General features: G+C 36.2%; 1 protein-coding gene across 1 annotated transcript in view; it reads left to right on the forward strand.

Moving 5' to 3' along the window:
- The window catches only part of NDUFAF2 (NADH:ubiquinone oxidoreductase complex assembly factor 2), a 187633-nt gene that overhangs the window by 94686 nt on the left and 73038 nt on the right, over nucleotides 1–19909 (forward strand). Inside the window, exon 2 of the mRNA XM_030843888.2 lies at nucleotides 12620–12709. Within this exon, the coding sequence (XP_030699748.1) occupies nucleotides 12620–12709 (90 nt within the window). The remainder of the gene's footprint in view (nucleotides 1–12619; nucleotides 12710–19909) is intronic.

Consider the following 19909-nt stretch of genomic DNA (forward strand, 5'->3'; position numbering starts at 1 on the left):
AGTAATAGTACTATCAAAAGATTTGAGAGATTTAAAAGGAAAAGCAGTTGAGGCTCAGGAGAGGTAGATGTCATAACTACTGATTAAACAGGCCGGACCATAGGTTTCCAAGTCCTGGGGAGCCACTAAAAGAGTCCTGGACAGGTGATTTGCAAGACAAAAGGAGGTCTTGGCAACCTGGGCAGTTGACATCAACATTAGGCCATAAACAGGTCTCAGTAGACCATGGAATCAGTGTAAGGGAGTAGGGTCTGTCTTTCCACCAAGAATAGGCTCTGTCCAGATAGGTGAGAGCAGTTATGGTTACAATGTATATGGGGCAGAAAGAAGCCCCCTTTCCCTGCCTGTAACAAATTGGGCTCAAATCAGGATTTCAGGAGCAGTTTCTAGAACTGAGATACAGGGAAAAGGCCAAGGGACAAAACCCTTTGCTATTTGATTAGTACTGGCAATAAAAATGACTTCATATTGATCAGTTAGCTTGGGGTATCTTACATGTTTCTCTGCCTCAGTGCAAAATTCCCACTGATGAGAACTTATAGGGCTTACCATGAAGATAGGACAACCTCAAGGGCTAGATACTAAGGATGTATTACAGAAAGATATAGAACTCTGCGTAACAGAAGTGTAAGGACATCCAAGTTCATGATTGGAGCTCATTAAGTGGTTAGGGTTATAGATGTAATTGTGGTTATTTTCATCATAGAGATAAAGTTAAAATAATGGGTTCTAATGTTCTCTCCTATATCATTGGTGTACCTTTAATGAGCCACTGCAAAATAGCAATACATCTCATCATTTTTGAGTGTTCCACTGTGTGTAGTGCAATATTCAAATTCCACAGGACAAGGCAGATAGATGTTCATCAGCTCTGAAAAGGGGGAAAGGTCTATCCAATATTGCTTTGTATCAGAATTCTATTTCTTTATTTGCCTTGGAAACTACAGTGAGAGTCTTAATGCTTTTTTATGTTTTTGTATTATAGCAAGTTCCCAACCTACAAATTACTTGAATTCCAAAATTCCACATAAGCAGCTTGCTTAAATTCAGTAAATTTTTCAACAGTAATTGTGTTATAAATGACATTTCATTTTCCAGAATAATTCACAAAACCCTTTTAATCCTCAGTTTATCTGAATTACTGCGTGTTAACAAAAACACATTGGTTAGCAATGGAATCAAGAGAGATGCAATAACTCTACAGGTTTTTAACAGGAGACATGAAGGAGAAAAAAAAGAGACGATATATATGAGAAAATAATTTTTTTCAAGTGGGTTTAACTCAGCTGAAATTTTTTTCAAGTGGGTTTAATAACAAATGAAGAAAAGAGCCCAAATTATCCATTAGTCTTTCTGAAGGGCAAGGAAGCAGGTGGTATTTTGGATTATTCCAATCCCTTTGCCAGCCAATAGGTGGTGCTGTTGTCATACAACAGTTAAGTTGCTCTAGACCCAAAGCGAAAGGAGGATGTGGGAAGTGTGTCAACTAAGTACCATACATATAAATGTTGCTCAATAAATATAATTCTGCTCATCTTCTAAATGAGTCAGATAATACTGATAAATAAAACCGCATTAAAAAATGTTATTGATATGTTGCTAAATTAGACTAAATTATGTGATCTCTAGATGCTGGAAACTTAAAAAGAAGTAGCAAAGAGTAGGAAAGAATATTAAGCTTTATCATTTATTACTACTAAAACAGAATTTTTAAGTCCAATTATTTGATTCTTTTGTAGGTAATATCCTGACATGCATTACCAGTATACTCTTGAATAGAGGCAGTCCCCACTTTTATGTACACAGTAATTTTGGAGATAACCATCTTAAAGTAATATTACCATTTCACAGATCTTCACTATTTGTAACTTGTTTTTCTTTATCTTTTTTAATATCAATGGAAAATAAGGAATAAGTAGGTAAAAATAGCAGAATGAATGGTCTTTATTGCAACCCTGACAAGCAAAATGAGACCAATCTTACCTTTTCATGCTCCTAACAGTCTTCTTTTTGGTGAAATCACAGTTTATTAGCGTGTCTTTCTACCAGTGAATCTGGAGTAGAGAATGAAGGTAAAATTTATGTCATCTAATTTTGTCTTTTTAAATAAATTTATTTATGTATTTACTTTATTTTTGGCTGCATTGGGTCTTCGTTGCTGTGCGCAGGCTTTCTCTAGTTGTGGCGAGCAGGGGCTACTCTTCGTTGCGGTGCACGGGCTTCTCATTGCGGTGGCTTCTCTTGTTGTGGAGCATGGGCTCTAGGCGCACGGGCTTCAGTAGTTGCAGCACACAGGCTCAGTAGTTGTGGCTCTCAGGCTCTAGAGCGCAGGCTCAGTAGTTGTAGCACACGGGCTTAGTTGCTCCGCGGCATGTGGGATCTTCCCGGACCAGGGCTCAAACCCGTGTCCCCTGCCTGCCTCAACCAGAGAAGCTCTGCTTTGAACAGTTTCATAAATTTGACCTCTATTAAAGAAGATGTTTTTAGAGACAAGAGTTTGAAAATTATTGACACCTCTGCCTCTTACCAACTGAGCCTAATTTTTATACTCAGAAATCTGGTTCACAATTACTTGTACAGTTCCTGTTAAGCTGATGATTATCAGGTATTATTAAATGATTATGTGGTCTTTTTCTATATCAGAATAGATTTCTGTTCATTAGTAAGTAGTGCCTGATGGTAACCAAATTAAATAGATTAATGAAGGGTATTAGTAATTTCATGGACTAATAAATAAATATGTATATTTTAAAATTAAGACTAGTGTATCACAAAATGTACTTTATTTATTTTCACTAAATTATCCATATTTAAAACTGTCATATATTCTATGAGTTACTAATGGTAGCTAACAGTGCAGTCCTTGATGCCTTTAAGACATTTTTTTAAAATTTAATTAATTAATTAATTTTTGGCTGCATTGTGTCTTCGTTGCTGCACGTGGGCTTTCTCTAGTTGCGGAGAGCAGGGGCTACTCTTTTTTTAAAAATTTTCATTATTTATTTATTTAATTTTTGTCTGTGTTGGGTCTTCGTTTCTGTGTGAGGGCTTTCTCTAGTTGAGGCAAGCGGGGGCCGCTCTTCATCGCAGTGTGCGGGCCTCTCACTATCGCGACCTCTCTTGTTGTGGAGCACAGGCTCCAGACGCGCAGGCTCAGTAGTTGTGGCTCACGGGCCTAGCTGCTCTGCGGCATGTGGGATCTTCCTGGACCAGGGCTCGAACCCGTGTCCCCTGCATTGTCAGGCAGACTCTCAACCACTGCGCCACCCGGGAAGCCCCTGCTTTTAAGATCTTTGATAGATGACCAAGTACTATTTGATTTCTGTGAAACTGGATCTAGAAATTTCAAATGTGAAAATAAAGTTTGGGCTAGGCCCAAACTTTACAAGTGGCATAACTTTATAATTCTCTAAATTCTGATAGTATTTGCCACTTTTAAAAATGAATTCCTTCAGTTTCTCTCTTTACCTCTCTATTGACAGCCCCAAGTGTTCAAGTTGGATTCTCAAAGTGGAAATCAAATACTTGATTATATTGGTTTATACCACACTGTGAGTGTTTGCTAATTTTGAGAGGAGAAAATACTCTTCCTTTTTCTATGAAGGGTGTACCATATGGAATTTGCTTGGTTTAGTTAGCAACTTTCACTATAAAATGGAAATTTTTTTCCAGTCAATCATAAATTTCCTCATTATAAGATAGTCTTTTTAAAACCTGGAATTTCCATGTGATAATAGCTTAAAGCCTATTTAATTAGGCTACAAAATTTTTTACCCCCCCTTTATTTTCCTTCCTTTTTTATGTGTATTTAAGACATTTAACTCATCTGTCATGATTCAGATGTAATCACAGCAGAATCACCTAATGTTAGTTTTTTGTGTTATTTTCTTAAATGCTCAAATTCTCAATATAAATATACTTTATACATTGAAGATAATTTAGCTTTACAAAGAACTGTAGAATGTATTAGATGAATAAAGTACTTTCAAGATACTGATTTCCTACACATCAATGAAAACCTGAAATAGCTGCTTCTCTTTCAGCTCTTCAAAGTGAACACATTGTTACATGGACTAAATAGTATGAATCCATCATTTGAATTTTTCTTTTTAATAATTACCTCTTTTGGGGGCTGAAGGGCAAGAGAAATATAGCTACACTTTTTCTGAGAATCAAAAATTCCTTGCAGTTTAGAAAATAAATGATTTTTTACATAACATTTAAGTGTTTTTATTTTTAAAAACATAATAATTTTCAATGTTTGATTTCCACAGTAATGGAAAGGCAGTAAATGAAGTAAAATACTAGACATTTCTAAGACATATGTGCTTGATTTGAGACTAGAATCAGAAATCAGAAAACCTGTTTAATTTTTGACTTTGAATCTTTCTAGATTATTGTAATAGACTCTTAATATATATTTGTTGGTTGAATAACATTTTGGAACTTTAAATTTTTGTTTGCTTATAATATTACTATGGAACTCTTAAAAAAATAAATAGTAAATAAGAGTTTATTGTCCATGTGGAAAGCACAGATACAATTTGCATTAGATTCATCTTTTTTCTTAAATTGTGATATTCTTCCTATGTACTTTCAGACCTAAATTTTATTGATGGCTTTTGAAAAATTGATGAAGTCAGATTTAAACAAAAGAATATTGGTGTGCTATAAACTTGCCACAAAATGTTTATGCTAATAGAGGAAATAGGTCCCTTGGGATTTTCCTGCTGTTTTTCTGGGTGTAGTTTAAGACCTTTCAGCTTTTGGGTCCTGAAAAGTTAAACCATATTATATAAAGCATTTTAGAATAGCCAAGTGTTTTAAATAATTTTGGATTTTCTAAGATAGAAGAAGCTGAGATTCCTTATGGGAAAACTGTAAGAATGGGGAAGCTAATAAGATTTTAGGTAGTCCATTGAACTAGTTGGCAGTCTTAAAAATTCTGAAAGCTTATCTGGAAGTTCTCTTTAATTGCTTTTAAAAAAGTATTACCTGCTGAGACCTGCTGAGATAGTCTTCCATGCTCACATAAATATATGTAGAATATGTCAAATTATAGACTCATCACATTTTCAAGTAGGAATGCCTCATTTGATCACTCTAGGAAAATAATAGCTTATGATAGTTATGAATAAAATGTTAGTTTTTAATTGGATATCTGTAATGATACCATGTGCAAACTTTGTAAATGCTAATTTTAAAATCTTAAATGGAAAATGCGTACTGTTGGGAGTCAGAAAAATACTTAGGTACAAATACTGGCTATATTACTTTAATTAGCCATGTATATTTGGATAATCTCATCACCTAATGCCTCTTTTGCCTCATCTCTAAAAGATTGTTTTAAAGATAAGAGATAACATATGAAAGGCACCTAAACATTGCCTGGTACATAGCAGGTTCTTAATAAAAAAATGCTACATCTGAGTAACTTCAGTCAAATTATGCTTTAAGTCATATGGGAAAATGACTTTCAGTGTAAGGATTCTTATTTTAGTACTCTTAATTGATGTTTTAAAAAAAAATTTACGAGGGTTCAGAATAACAAGGTTTAAAGTCCCCAAATCTAACATACGTAGTATGGTTCTTGGCTTTCAATAGCCCTTGCTTTCATATATTATGCATTGACACTTCTAAGCCTCCTTTCGTATGCAAAATTCAGTCTTTTATACATCACTACGCAAACTGATTTAGAATTATCACCTGGTTTGCACTGATCTCTGCCACTGGGGTAAAGGGCCAGACATCAGTCAGACAGAAAGGGTCTTACCTTGGCCATCCTACCTACTTCATTACCATTCCTCCAAGCCAGGGGCTCCTGTCAGGCATCAAAGGCCTGAATCTTGCTTGTTTTCAGGGGGATAGCTGTCTCAGAGATGTGTCACTTTACTCAGCCCAATCTCTCTTTCCACCCCAAAGTCACCTCTGAATTCCATTCATCTCTCCTCGCAGTGCCCCACCAGTGGGAACTATTGGGCTGGAAGTAGACAGCTGGTTGAAAACCCTCACCAAGATCACACGTGCTAGTGGGTCACGACCAATATAGGCCTTCACCTTTGATTTGGTACTGATGGAAGAAAATTCCTTTTCCACTATAATAGATAGCTTGTGAGTTCTGATGCTTCAAAATTTAAAGATTAAAGCCTGCTTAAATATTTTCCCTGGCCTGTGTGGATGGATTAAGGAAGGAGCAGTGGCCCAGGGAAGGAGAGATGTCTAAGTCTGCTGTTTCATTCTTCTGGACCGTTGGTGTCACCTGCCTCAGACTGGTACCTGTCAAGGGTCTTACTCATCAGTAGGATCACTAAGACCCTAGGAAGGCAGTATTTGAGGTACCAAATTAGAAATTTTATAAATTTCTAACCCAACCATCCTTTTAATGTGTAAGTCTTGTTCAGCTTTCAAATGTGTAAGAACACAGTGCAGGTAGAGGAAAGGGAAATTCTTTCTAAATAAAAAACAAAAGACAGAATCTCCTGCCATTAATGATTCTTGCAAAAACCATTCTTTATCAAGATGGTTACAAAATGATGATTTTCCAGCTCTGGCACTTGCTACACATTTACTCTTTAGTACTGTGGTAAGCAGCAGCTCCTTTATCTCTATTTATTTATTTATCCATCTATTTATCTATATCTTTAGTAGTTTACCTTTATGGGTTCCTTTTTTCTTTTTTTTTTTTTTCCAGTGGTATATAGTTCTTAAGCATTTTGGTCTCAGGATCCTTTTAAACTCTTCACAATTATTGAAAAAGCTTTGTTTATGAGATATGTATTAATATTTATCACATTGAAACTGAAACAGAATTTTAAAAGTGTTTAATTCATTAAAAATAACCCTAATAAATGTAATAAATGTTTACAGAAAGAATATATTTTTGATCAGAAGTAACTATACTTTCCAAAACAGAAACATTTAGAGAAAAGAGTAGCATTGCTTTGTTTTACAGATCCCCTAATGTGTGGCTTAATAAAAGACAGCTAGATTTTTCATATCTGTTTCCTCATTCAGTATGTTACTATATCACATATCATGTAGCCTCTGGAAAACTCCACTGTACATTCATGAAAAAATAAAAGTGAAAGAGACAAATAACATCTAGTATTATTAAAATAGGTTTGGCCTCACAGACACCTTAAAAGAGTCGTAAGTACCCCTCAGACTTCCCTATCACACTTTGACAATTGCTGGTCTATAATTCCTGGATTATTTTGGTGCTCAGGTTATCCCAGATTTAGCCAGTGTCAGCTAAACTGGCCCTGAAGCTGGCCCTTAAGTCCTTGTGATAGGCCCCTATTAACATTGTTTTTTTCTTTCTTTTTTTTTTTTGAGAAATCTTATTTTCTGACATAGCAAGATGCTCCAGGCTCATCTTGAACCCACCCTGCCCTAGGCCTGGAATCAGCCATTTTCCTGAGGAATCGTGGTTTCTTTTGATGGATAATGGCGTAGAGGCCAAGATTTGGGCTCTAGGGGTCCTTATTGCTATTAGGGTCTTTGCTTCTAGGCTCTTTCTGCACATAGAACCAGGAAAATATATACATATGTATGCATGGAAATACATATATCTGTGTATAAATACTTATCTATCTTATTTATCATAAGTAACTGATATCTCCAGTTTCAATCTGACCCCTGTACTTTTTTACCTTTCCCCATTACATATCTGTATGTCCTTCTACAATGAGAACCCTGCTTCCAATAACATTAACACATTTACTCATTTGCTGAATCATATAATATATCTAGAGTAGTTTCAGAACTGCCTCGCCCATACCACTGCAGAAAACAAACATACTACAAACAGTTCAGGATGTGTTTGCAGTTCTTTTCCTTCCTGAAAGTAAGGGTACATAGGCACATACCACTTTCTTTTCTTTCCCCATTCAGTGTGGTTATGTTATTAGTCTGAAATAAAGTTGGGTTTATTTGTTGCAGTTTGCTTTCATTTCCTTCTTTTTTTCCCTTTCACATCCATGTTGATTTAATTTTTTGAATATACAGAACATTAGCATGCTTTCAAACTTATTGAGAAGTATATACTCAGACGAGTGCCACTCCCTTCCTACTTCTAAGATCTCTGCCCTCTTCTTTCAAACATAACATAAGATTGTACATAACATAGGATTTTATGAAATGAAGGGTAAACACAATCCAAGCAAGACTTTGATGTTCATCAGCTGTTTCCTATCCACAGGAATTTCTTACTGGTATGTTGGTTCCTTTGCCCTGTATCACTGTATGTTCTGCTGGGCCTGTCTCTATAGACCAGTGTGGTTTTCGAAATGTGGTCTACAAGATGACTTCAGCAGGTACAAAGACAGCCCGTTACATTTTTAAGATATATCTATTTTATGTATGTTTGAACACAAAATACAACTAGTGTATTTAGTCAGTGATTTCATGGGGTTTTTTGGGGGGAGGTAAAGTAAAAAGTGAATATTGAAGAAAAAAGCAAGCCAAATTAAAGAAAAATATTAGGAATATAATACTACAAAGTGTGACCAAAATTGCAAAGCTGGCACTTGAATGACTGAAGTTGAGAACTCTGCTCTAACTCCTCTTTCCTGAGTCTGTGTCCAGGGTTCTTACTCTATCCCAGAAACCCAGTAGAACAGATGAAATCCATCTCTTATCTAAACCCATCGTCTACCTGATACCTGAAAGGGAATCTTGCCTTTTTTTCTTTTAACTGAATGGATTCCTTTTTTTTTTTTTTTTTTTTTTTTTTGCGGTACGCGGGCCTCTCACTGTTGTGGCCTCTCCCGTTGTGGAGCACAGGCTCCGGACGTGCAGGCTCAGCAGCGATGGCTCACGGGCCCAGCTGCTCCGCGGCATGTGGGATCCTCCCAGACCTGGGCACGAACCCGTGTCCCCTGCATCAGCAGGCGGACTCCCAACCACTGCACCACCAGGGAAGCCCCATATTTTTTTAAATAAAGGAATAGGAAACCTGCTATCGTCATAGGGCAATTAGTTCAATGGCAGGTAGCTTTAAATTTTTTTAAGTTTGGGAAATTGTACTGTTACTTACCCAGTCTTTAAATCCGTATACCATTGATCATTATGATCTACTTGAATTCAAACTTTTATTTTGACTGTTTTAATTAAATCTAATATTGTTTAATATTAAGTAAAACACCATGTAAATATAGTGTTTTACTTAATACTCATTGAGTACGCCACTGTCAATTGTTTATTATTGTATTAGGACTTATTAAACCTATACATATATTAGATTAAAAGTTTTTGTTATTAAGTTAATTTTTTAAAATTTATTTATTTTATTTATTTATCTTTGGCTGCTTTGGGTCTTCATTGCTGCGTGCGGGCTTTCTCTAGTTGCGACGAGCAGGGGCTACTCTTCGTTGCAGTGCGTGGGCTTCTCCTTGTGGTGGCTTCTCTTGTTGAGGAGTACAGGCTCTAGGCTTGCGAGCTTCAGTAGTTGTGGCTCGCGGGCTCTGGAGCGCAGGCTCAGTAGTTGTGGTACACGGACTTAGTTGCTCTGCGGCATGTTGGATCTTCCCGGACCAGGGATCGAACCCATGTCCCCTGCATTGGCAAGTGGATTCTTAACCACTCGCCACCAAAGAAGTCCCTAAGTTAATTTTTAAATGTAAATTAGACCCTAAAATTTTAACACTTGAGTAAGTACTTAAATTTGCTCCATTTACTAGATGGAAATTTATTTTGCTATGAGAAGTAGGATTGTCTTTACAACTCTTGTATGAAAGCATATTAGGATGAGCAAGTGTACAATTTGTGCATAATTTCCTACTCAGTGGGAGGCATAAGTTTTATTCCCAATTCATAAAAATTGTACAGAAGGAGTAGTCTTAAAACAATTTATTTGGAGGGAAAAGCCCATATCTGATTACCAAGAGTTTATTCAATAAATTAATGGCCTTATTTTATATTGCTAAAGATGTGTACATGCATTTCATAAACTTTTGATGTCATCTATTTGTAAACAAAGGTTTTTTTCAGCAATTATCTGTGACTAACTCATGAATTACTCTTCCTGTCTTTCCATATACACAAAAATAGGTATGAATTTTGATTCTTAAAACTCTTAGGATACAAAGGAAGTTTATAAACTTGAGGGTAGGAATAAAAAGTTAATTTTTATGTCACAGACATATAGATATACTTACTTATATATGCATTTAGTGGTGCTGCTGGAAATGGTAGACATCTCTGTTCTCTCCCTATGCACTAAATTTCATTGACATACACTTAAAAGCTTATAGAACACACATGTACTTTCAGAAGGCCATCTGTTAGCATTTCGTATTTTAGATGATAATTTTCTTTTCTGTACTTGTTATTGCTAAAAAGATATACTTACATCCTGGTATTTAGATAAGGAATATATGAAGACACAGATATTTTGACTCTTTCAAACATTTTGAAAATTGTAATGTAAACATACTTTAGTAAATTTAGTCTATGCTAAATTTATGGTAACTTGTTATTATGATGTGTTTATATATTTGGATATAAATAGCCTTTTAGTAAAAATATATGTATATATGTTGAGCCTCTGCTATGAGAGTAGTGCAGCTGTCATTGTTAGAGGCTCCTTTTACCCTAATTCTTGTCCCTACACCCTGGGGACTTTACTACTAATCCCTTGTCCTCCTGTGTATTTATTGGATAAGATAAGCAAAAGGTAACTCCTCTTTATAAAACTTGGAAAACCTCTGTATTAGGATTAAATCAGCCCAGTTAAATGAGTCCATAATAAAATGCAGAGATTCCTTGAGCTCATCTCAGAGTTATTAGCCATTAATGGCTTGTCTAGGAAATTCTAGCCTTTCACTTACTATTACTAAGGCAGAGGAAATAAAACTAGCCACTCAGTATTCTTAGGCTACCCTTTTGTGTCTCCCTTTCTCCTGCACAGTCACTCCTAGAAATTTCCTTGTCTTCAATTGAAGGATTTTTTTTTTGCCGTACCTTCCTTGCGGCATGCGGGATCTTAGTTCCACACCAGGGATGGAACCCATGCCCCCTGCATTGGGAGCGCAGAGTCTTAATCACTGGACTGCCAGGGAATTCCCGAAGGAATTTTTTAATGTAGAATTTCAGGTAGTTTAGGAGAGAGATTTGCAGTCAACAAAGTCAATTTCTTGAATTATGTGACCCAATCTATTTGGCATAGTGTAAGGTTGGCCTAGGAGTGGGAAGAGAAAGTGGTATTTTGCAAGGCCCAGATTTCTCTCCCTGACTGTTCTGACCATTGTTAAGCCATACTTCTCCTCTCATCATTACCTACCAATACCTTCTCTGTTTTAGCCTGCATTCCCTGGAGTAGGCAGGCACATTTTTTAACTGTTGGGAAATAGAAACTTACCTGGTTTCCTCAGGATCAAAGTTTCAATGACAAAGTAATATGTTTTGAAATCACCATTTTGACAAAGCTGCTGCTGCTTTGAAAGGTTATAATCAAGGCTCTTTTTTCTAATTGATATATAGTTGTTTTACAATATTGTGTTAGTTTCAGGTGTACAGCAAAGTGTTTCAGTTTTATATATATACATATATATATATGTATATATATATATACTTTTCAGATTGTTTTCCATTATAGCTTATCATAAGATATTGAATATAATTCCCTGTGCTATACAGTAAATCCTTGTTGCTTATCTATTTTATGTATAGTAGTTTGTACCTATTAATCCCATATTCCTAATTAATCTTTCCTTTTCCTCCCTTTCCCCTTTGGTAACCATAAGTTTGTTTTCTATGTCTGTGAGTCTTTCTGTTTTGAAAATAAGTTCATTTGTATTAGTTTTTAGATTCCACAAATTAGTGATATCATATGGTATTTGTCTTTCTCTTTCTGACTTACTTCACTTAGTATGATAATCTCTAGGTCCATCCAAGTTGCTGCAAAAGGCAATATTTCATTCTTTTTTGTGGCCAAGTAATATTCCATAGTGTGTATGTATATATATATATATATATATATATATATATATATATATATATATATATACCACATCTCCTTTATCCATTCATCTGTAGATGGACGCTTAGGTTACTCCCATATTTGGCTATTGTAAATAGTGCTGCTGTGAACATTGTAGTATATGTATCTTTTCAAATTAGAGTTTTCATCTTTTCTGGATATATGCCCAGGAGTAGGATTGCTGGGTCGTATGATAACTCTGTTTTTAGTTTTTTAAGGAACCTCCATATTATTTTCCATAGTGGGGCCATGAATGTTGATTCCCTTAGGCAATAGCAGCAGCCACTGGCACCTCTGATATATATACCTGCAGAGTTTGAAGGAGTTAAACATTCTGTTGTTTATTAAAATGTTTTTTATTGGCCTGCAAATTAATTGGTTTCTCTTTTTCTGTACACAGAATCTAGACTTATTCTACCAAAATTAATTTTGCATACAATGTAGGAAATTTAAAATTTCTGAAGTAGTTTAGAAACTGCTTTTTCTAATATACCTAATTCTAAATGGAATCTATTCTTTTCCCTGTTAATTCTCTTATCATAGGAGGAGGTGTGTAATATCTAAAGAGAAAATATTTCATGTAGTAACTACTGTATCATGGGTTCATTTAAAAATGTAATAATCACTTTTGTCTTACAGGACAAACTATTCGAGAGAAAAGAATTGTAGAATCAGCAAATAAAAGAGAAATAGACTATGAAGTAGGGGATATCCCAGCAGAATGGGAAGGTAAGTTTCTGCTTTTAGTAGTGTCTTTTGGAAGGCAAATAGTTTATACACAAAATCAATAAGAACATAACATTATTTCATGTTCTTTGCAAAAACTTTTACAATCTGAATCCATGAAACTTTTTTTAAACTTTGCATTTCTTTGAGAGTTGTGAAGGTGCTACATTTTAGTAAGGGAACATAGTGAAAAGAACTAAGAAGCATTAGTAGAGCTGGGACTAGGGTGAGGCAAGCAAAGTTTCTTAGATGCAGAATTGAAGAAGGCATTCACTTTGATATGCTGGCCCTGCACTTATACAACCTGAGGATCTGAATTCTGTTTCTGGCACTCTACCCACATGCACGTGGGAAAGTAACTCATACCTCTCAGTCTTAGCTTCCTCTTTTATAAATTGTGGATAATACTTGCTGTAGATGCCATTTGGAATATTTGTTCAACTTACAGTGACCCCATTAATTGCCCCCATGTTTAAACAAGGATGGACACTCACTTGATCCCTGTCAGGACTTTGGAATTAAGGTAAAAAAATGAAAGGAAGAGAAAATAGTAGCAGTCTTTCCATAAGGCTGGAGTAGTATCATATGAACTTGGTAGCACATGGGTGGCTATCTTCAATCCACTATCTAAACTTTGTTGCAGAAAAAAAACTTCTTTATCTACTAAGAAGAAAATAGAAACCAGTCTGCAAAGAGAAGTACAGTTAACCCTTGAACAACACAGGTGTTTGTTTTTTGTTTTGATTTTTTTGTTTTGAACAGCACAGGTTAGAAGCAGGTCCACTTATACGCAGATTTTTTTCCGTAAGTTCATACTATGGTATTACACGGTCCGTGGTGGTTGAATCTGCAGATGTGGAACTGCAGATATGGAAGTCCAACTGTTAAGTTATAGGTGGATTTTTGACTATGAGGGGGTCAGTGCCTCTAATCCCTGTGTTGTTCAAGAGTCAACTCTATGTAGCAAGGCAGAGAATATTTCCTATGTTTTCAGCAACTTTCCAATTCCCAGTTCCATTTCTTTCTGAATGAAGTTCATCTGAAAGTCTGCCGTCAGGTTCTAAGTGCCATCCCACATCTGTGCTATAAATTTCCCCTTGTTTATTACCAGTTCTTAGCCTAGTGCCTGGCACATAGGAAAGCACATAGTAAGTGCTCAGTAAGTATATATTAAATACTTGAAATCTAGCTTGAGTTAACCCTTGTTATTTGAAACTAAAAGAACCTTAACTAAAATACCAATACCTATCTTATATATCACTTAACGTTTGTCAAGTGTTTACCTGTATACCTGGTATTATGCCATTGCTTCACAATCATTATATTGTTTTAATTATCACAATAATCCTATGAGGTAGACACTGTAGTCCCATTTAATAGGGAATCTAAGTTCTAGAAAGATGAGATAAACTGCCTGGGTAATACAGCTACACACTGTAAGCAGTGGACCCTTTGCTTCCTGGTGGGTTTAGCATTATACCTAACATATGGTAGCTATAGGCATTGAGTTATTTTTATGTCAGCATGTGAGTGTAAATATTTCCCTGGACATATCTTTTCCATTTTTCTTTATTAGCTATGAAAATAGTAGAACTATGAGAAAAGAACATTAAAATGGGTAGATACCAGGGACTTTTTGAAGAAATACAGAATATAAACTGGCAATGTCCAGGAGTAATTGAGCTTTCTTACTTTTTAAAAAAATATTTATTTATTTAATTTATTTTTTTTGGCTGCGTTGGGTGTTAGTTGCAGCATGCGGGATCTTTGTTGAGGCACGCAGTATCTTTCATTGTGGCGCAGGCTCTTCATTGTGGCCCGCAGGTTTCTCTCTAGTTGTGGCATGCATGCTCCAGGGCATGGGCTCTGTAGTTTGTAGCACACAAGCTCTCTCGTTGAGGCACGTGAGCTCAGTAGTTGTGGCACGCAGGCTTAGTTGCCCCGCAGCGTGTGGGATCTTGGTTCCCCTACCAGGCGTCGAACCCATGCCCCCTGCATTGGAAGACGGATTCTTTACCACTGGATCACCGGGGAAGTCCCTGAGCTTTTTTATTTTAACAGACTCTCCAGTGTTATAAGCGACATTTGCAATTCTCAAATAATGCTTGCACCTTCTTATAATGAACCTATTTTATCATTTTTTCCAATAGTAATATAGAATTAAAATGTTTATAGAAATAAATTAAGTTATAAATAAATAGGTAGTGACTCATTTTTAAGCGTTTGAGACTTTCAGAGAATTAGAATGAAATTCTAATGCTTTTTATGGCTCTGTCCTGATCTTAATAATTTAGCATAACCCTCCCATGGGGCACACCCTTAAAACAAATGTATCAACCAAACATTGAAACAAAAATTATTTTTATAGTGTTGCATATCAATTAAATGTAAAAAATAAGAACTCCATACCATGAAAAAGTAAAGTAAAATATAAATAAATACACAAAACACTGTATACAGGAAAGGAAAGAAAAAAACTTAAAGTGAATAGTGTCAACCCCAAGTGAATCTAAAGTATTTTCAGGTCCAGATGAATACTGTATTTGTCAATTGTTAGTAGCAGAATACAGGTACCCACACGCTGCATTTCCTGCCATGATATGTATTAAACGGTTCACCCTTTTCATTCATTTATTTAATAAACATCTATTGAGGACCTCTGAATTCATGGAGTTTACATTCTGGAGTGGGAGAGTGGGTGGAAGAAAGATAATAAATCAGATAAATAACTATATAGTATGTTAATGGCCACAGAAAATAAAGCAGATAAAGGGAATAGGAAGTGTTGTGGAGGGTTTTACAGTTTTAAATAGTATAAAGAAATGGCCTTGTTGAGAAGATGACTTTTTAAATAAAATAAATTTATTTATTTTATTTATTTTTATTTTTGGCTGTGTTGGGTCTTCGTTGCTGCACACAGGCTTTCTCTAGTTGCGGTGTGTGGGCTTATTGCGGTGGCTTCTCTTGTTATGGAGCATGGGCTCTAGGCGCGTGGGCTTCATTAGTTGTGGTGCGTGGGCTCAGTAGTTGTGTCTCACGTGCTCTAGAGCGCAGGCTCAGTAGTTGTGGTGCACGGGCTTAGTTGCTCCACGGCACGTGGGATCTTCCCAGACCAGGGATCGAACCCGTGTCCCCTGCATTGGCAGGCAGATTCTTAACCACTGTGCCACCAGGGAAGCCCCAAGAAGATGACTTTTGAATAAAGGCAGAAGGAGCTGGTCATGAAGATAAGAAGCAGAGGAGCATTCCTGGAGAGCTAGTGCAAATGCCCTGAAGCAGGAGCATGCTCAGGTTTTTAAGGAATAGTACGGAAGCCAGCGTGACTGGAGTAGAGCCAGAGGGAAGGTAATAAATGAGGTTAGAAAAGTAATAGGTTGCTCAATCTTGTAGGCCTTATAGGCCATTGTAAGGACTCTGGCTTTTACTCTGAGATTGGAAGCCGCTGGAAGGTTTTGAAAAGAGTAGTTGTATGCCCTGAATTATATTTAACAGGATCAGTCTGGCTGCTGCATTGCAAAGAGACTGAGGAGGGGCATAAAGAAAACTTGGAGACAGTATGCTCTTGTAATAACTCAGGCAAGGGCTAATTGTGGCTTGAACCAGAGTAACAGTGAGAGTGGAAAGAAGTAGTTGCATTCTGGATCTCTTGTAAAAGTAGAGCCAATGAGATTTGCTGACAGATTGGATGTGCAATGTGAGAGAAAGAGAGCAGTCAGTGATGACTGTTAAACTTTTGGGCCTCACCTGGAAAAGTGCAGTTGCCATTGACTGAGAGGGGCAAGACTGGAAGGAGGACATTTGGGGGGAAAATGAGATCAAGTTTGAAAATGAAGTTTGAGATATCTATTAGATATCCAAGTAGAGGTATTAAGTTGTATATAAGCTAAGAATTTGGTGGAAAACTTTGGGCTGGAGATAAAATGTGGAAGTTGACAGCAAATAAATGGTATTGAAAAGCCAGGAGACAGGATGAGATCAGGGAATGTGTGTAAATAGAAAATGAGAAGTTCATACCATATGATCCAGCAGTCCCACTCTTGGGCATATATCTGGAGAAAGCCATAATTCAAAATATACATGTACCGCAACGTTCATTGCAGCACACTTTACAGTAGCCAAGACATGGAAGCATCCTAAGTGTCCAACAACAGAGAAATGGATAAAGAAGATGTGGTACGTATATACAATGGAATATTACTCAGCCATAAAAAGAATGAAATAATGCCATTTGCAGCAACATGGATAGACCTAGAGATTATGATACTAAGTGAAGTAAGTCAGAGAAAGACAAATATCATATGATATCGCTTATATGTCGAATCTAAAAAAATGGTACAAATGAACTTTACAAAACAGAAGTAGTGTCACAGATGTAAAAAACAAACTTATGGTTACCAAAGGTGAAAGGGGAGGGGGGAGGGATAAATTAGGAATTTGGGATTAACATATACACACTACTATATATAAAATAGATAACCACTACTATATATAAAATAGATAATAGGACCTACTGTATAGCATAGAGAACTCTACTCAATATTCTATAATAACCTGTATGAGAAAAGAATCTATAAAAGAATGGATATATGTATATGTATAACTGATTCACTTTGCTGTACACCTGAAACTAACACAGCATTGTAAATCAGCTATACTCCAGTAAAAAAAAGAAAAGAAAAGAATTATAAAGAAAAAAAAGAAAGAAAATGAGAAGTTCCAAGACTGACCCCTAGGCTATAACAGGGTTTAGAGACAATGAAGACAAAAAAGGAGCAGCCAGAAAAGTGGGAAATAAAAGAAAAAGTGTCAAGGAGGAAGAAGTGATCAACCATGTCAAATAAGGATGAAGAATTAATTCTTTGCTTTAAGAACAGGAAGTCACCGATCCTGATAAAAATAGTTCTGCAGAGTGTTAGGAACAAAAGCCTGATTAAAAAAAAAGAATAGCAAGAGAGAATTTGGAGAGAATAAGTATAGATAATGCTTATGAGGAGTTTATCTGTAAAAGAAGGGAGAGTGTTGAGGCAGTACCTGCATGGGAAAGTGGAGTCAAGAGAGGAATTTTATTATGTTTTGTTTTAAAGACAGTAGAAGTAACCAAATTTTGTAATAGTGATGAGAAAGTTCCAGTCAAAAAGGAAGCATTAATGATGCAGGAGGAAGACCTTGAGAAAGCAAGATGGGACAGGATCTAATACACTTGTGGAAGAATTGGCCTTTGACAAGAGCATGGAAAGTTCCTCAGTAGTAGTAGCAGAAAAGTAGAGTATATAGTCATAGATGCAGGTAGATCATGTAGTCGTAATAACTTGTATAAATTCTCTGTTGATTCCTCCAAGTGAAGCACAGAGAGATTAAATAACTCCCTAAATACAAATAGCAGCTATAGCCAAGAACCCAAATTATCTGTCTCCAGAGTCTTTACTCTTAATATTATATTGTATTGCCTACTCCATAATGATTAGGCTAATTCCTGCTTATCCTTCAAGTATTAGGGTAGACACGGATTCCTTTGGACATCTTTTCTGACCCTACCTCTCACCCCCTAGTGCTTAGTGGGATGTTCCTGTTTTTGTTTTTCATCTCACTTGATGCCTCTCCACAGCATAACACAACACACTGTAGAGTATTCCCTGTTTACTTGTCTACCTCCTCTACCTGGACTTGAAGATTCTCTAGTGTAGAGTCTTTACCTTGCTCATCCTTGTATTCTTAGGGCCTAGTTCAACACTTAACATAAAATAAGTGCAAGCTCAATCAATATTTGGTGAATGAATGCATTTAAAATTGAAACTACATAAGGAAGAGACATTTTGGGGACTTTGCTGATTTGCTGAAAATAGTCCATTTTAAAAAGAAAGACATGGAATGGTACACCAAAGCAATTGGTTCCTAACATAAAGGACACTCAAGGTTCAGATGTGGGAGATAGTATAGTACTAGCTAGTATACTACTAGCTACTGAACAGTCTTACAAAGTTTCAGGGAACCTTTTAAGTTTAATCCATGGCATGATGTGTAGTTCTTATACAGAGCCTCTCAAAAGCTTTATCTTCATAATTCAGATCACAGTGTATCTTCCATTTTTTTCCTTTTTTGTTATTTTGTTAAGTTTAAGCTAGTTTTTTGTTGACAGTAATAAGCATTATTAATGAGAACCCTAAAATACACACAAAGTAGAGTATAATAGGAAGAGACAGAAAGGCTCTGATCCAGTATGGCTTTTTAATGGAATATTAATCTTTACTTAATCACACATACTCATTAAAATATAAAACTAAATTTCAGAATAAAGTCAGGTAAAAATTAATTTTTAGACATATTAGACCATACCTATCATTAACACAATTAATATCTCAGTATGAAATATCATATGCACTTTTATTGCTTTATTATTAATAATTAATAATTGTTTAGCATGCTTTTCTCAAGCCACAGGAACTCCCCACCAATAATTTTCAAAATAAACTTCATAAAATAATATATATGGCACAATGCTATCCTTGTGCCAGCATCAGAAGACCTGGGTTATGCTCAGGTCCTCCAATGTGCATTTACTACCTTGGTCATTTTGGGCAAATCTATTTTACCTCTGTTTTTCATCTGTCAGATTAAAAGGCTGGGTTCGGTATCCTTTAAGGCCCCATCTGTCTCTAATGTTCTATGATTATATGACTCTAGAATTATCTGTAATCAACTTATGTCCCAACACAGAGTCTCTGGACCTACTGTATAACCAAATTGCTTGGCTGGGAATTGCTGAGAGTTGATGGTGATCTCCTTCATTAGAGGATAAGATAGCTGCATATATTAATTATCTATTGGTGCATAACAAGTTACCCCAAAAGTTACAGGCCTAAAACAACAAACATTTATTAACTCACAGTTTCCGTGAGTCAGGAATCTAGGCATGGCTTAAGTAGATCTTCTGGCTTAGGGTCTCTCACAAGGCTGCAGACAAGGTGTTGGTCTTGGCTGCAGTCATCTCAAGGCTTCTCTCAGGGCTCATCTACTTTCAAGCTCATTCACATGGTTTTGTCAGGCCGTAGAAGATTTATTTCCAAGCTCATTCAAATGGCTATTGCCTGGTTTCAGGTTCTTCCTGGCTATTTGACTTAGGGCCTTAGTTCCCTGATAACTGTAGCTTTCTAAGTCTTGATATCAGGTACTGTTAGTCCTTCTTTTTTGAAGTTATTTTGGCTC

The sequence above is a fragment of the Globicephala melas genome, chromosome 3 (assembly GCF_963455315.2).
Source record: "Globicephala melas chromosome 3, mGloMel1.2, whole genome shotgun sequence".
NCBI classification, from domain to species: domain Eukaryota; kingdom Metazoa; phylum Chordata; class Mammalia; order Artiodactyla; family Delphinidae; genus Globicephala; species Globicephala melas.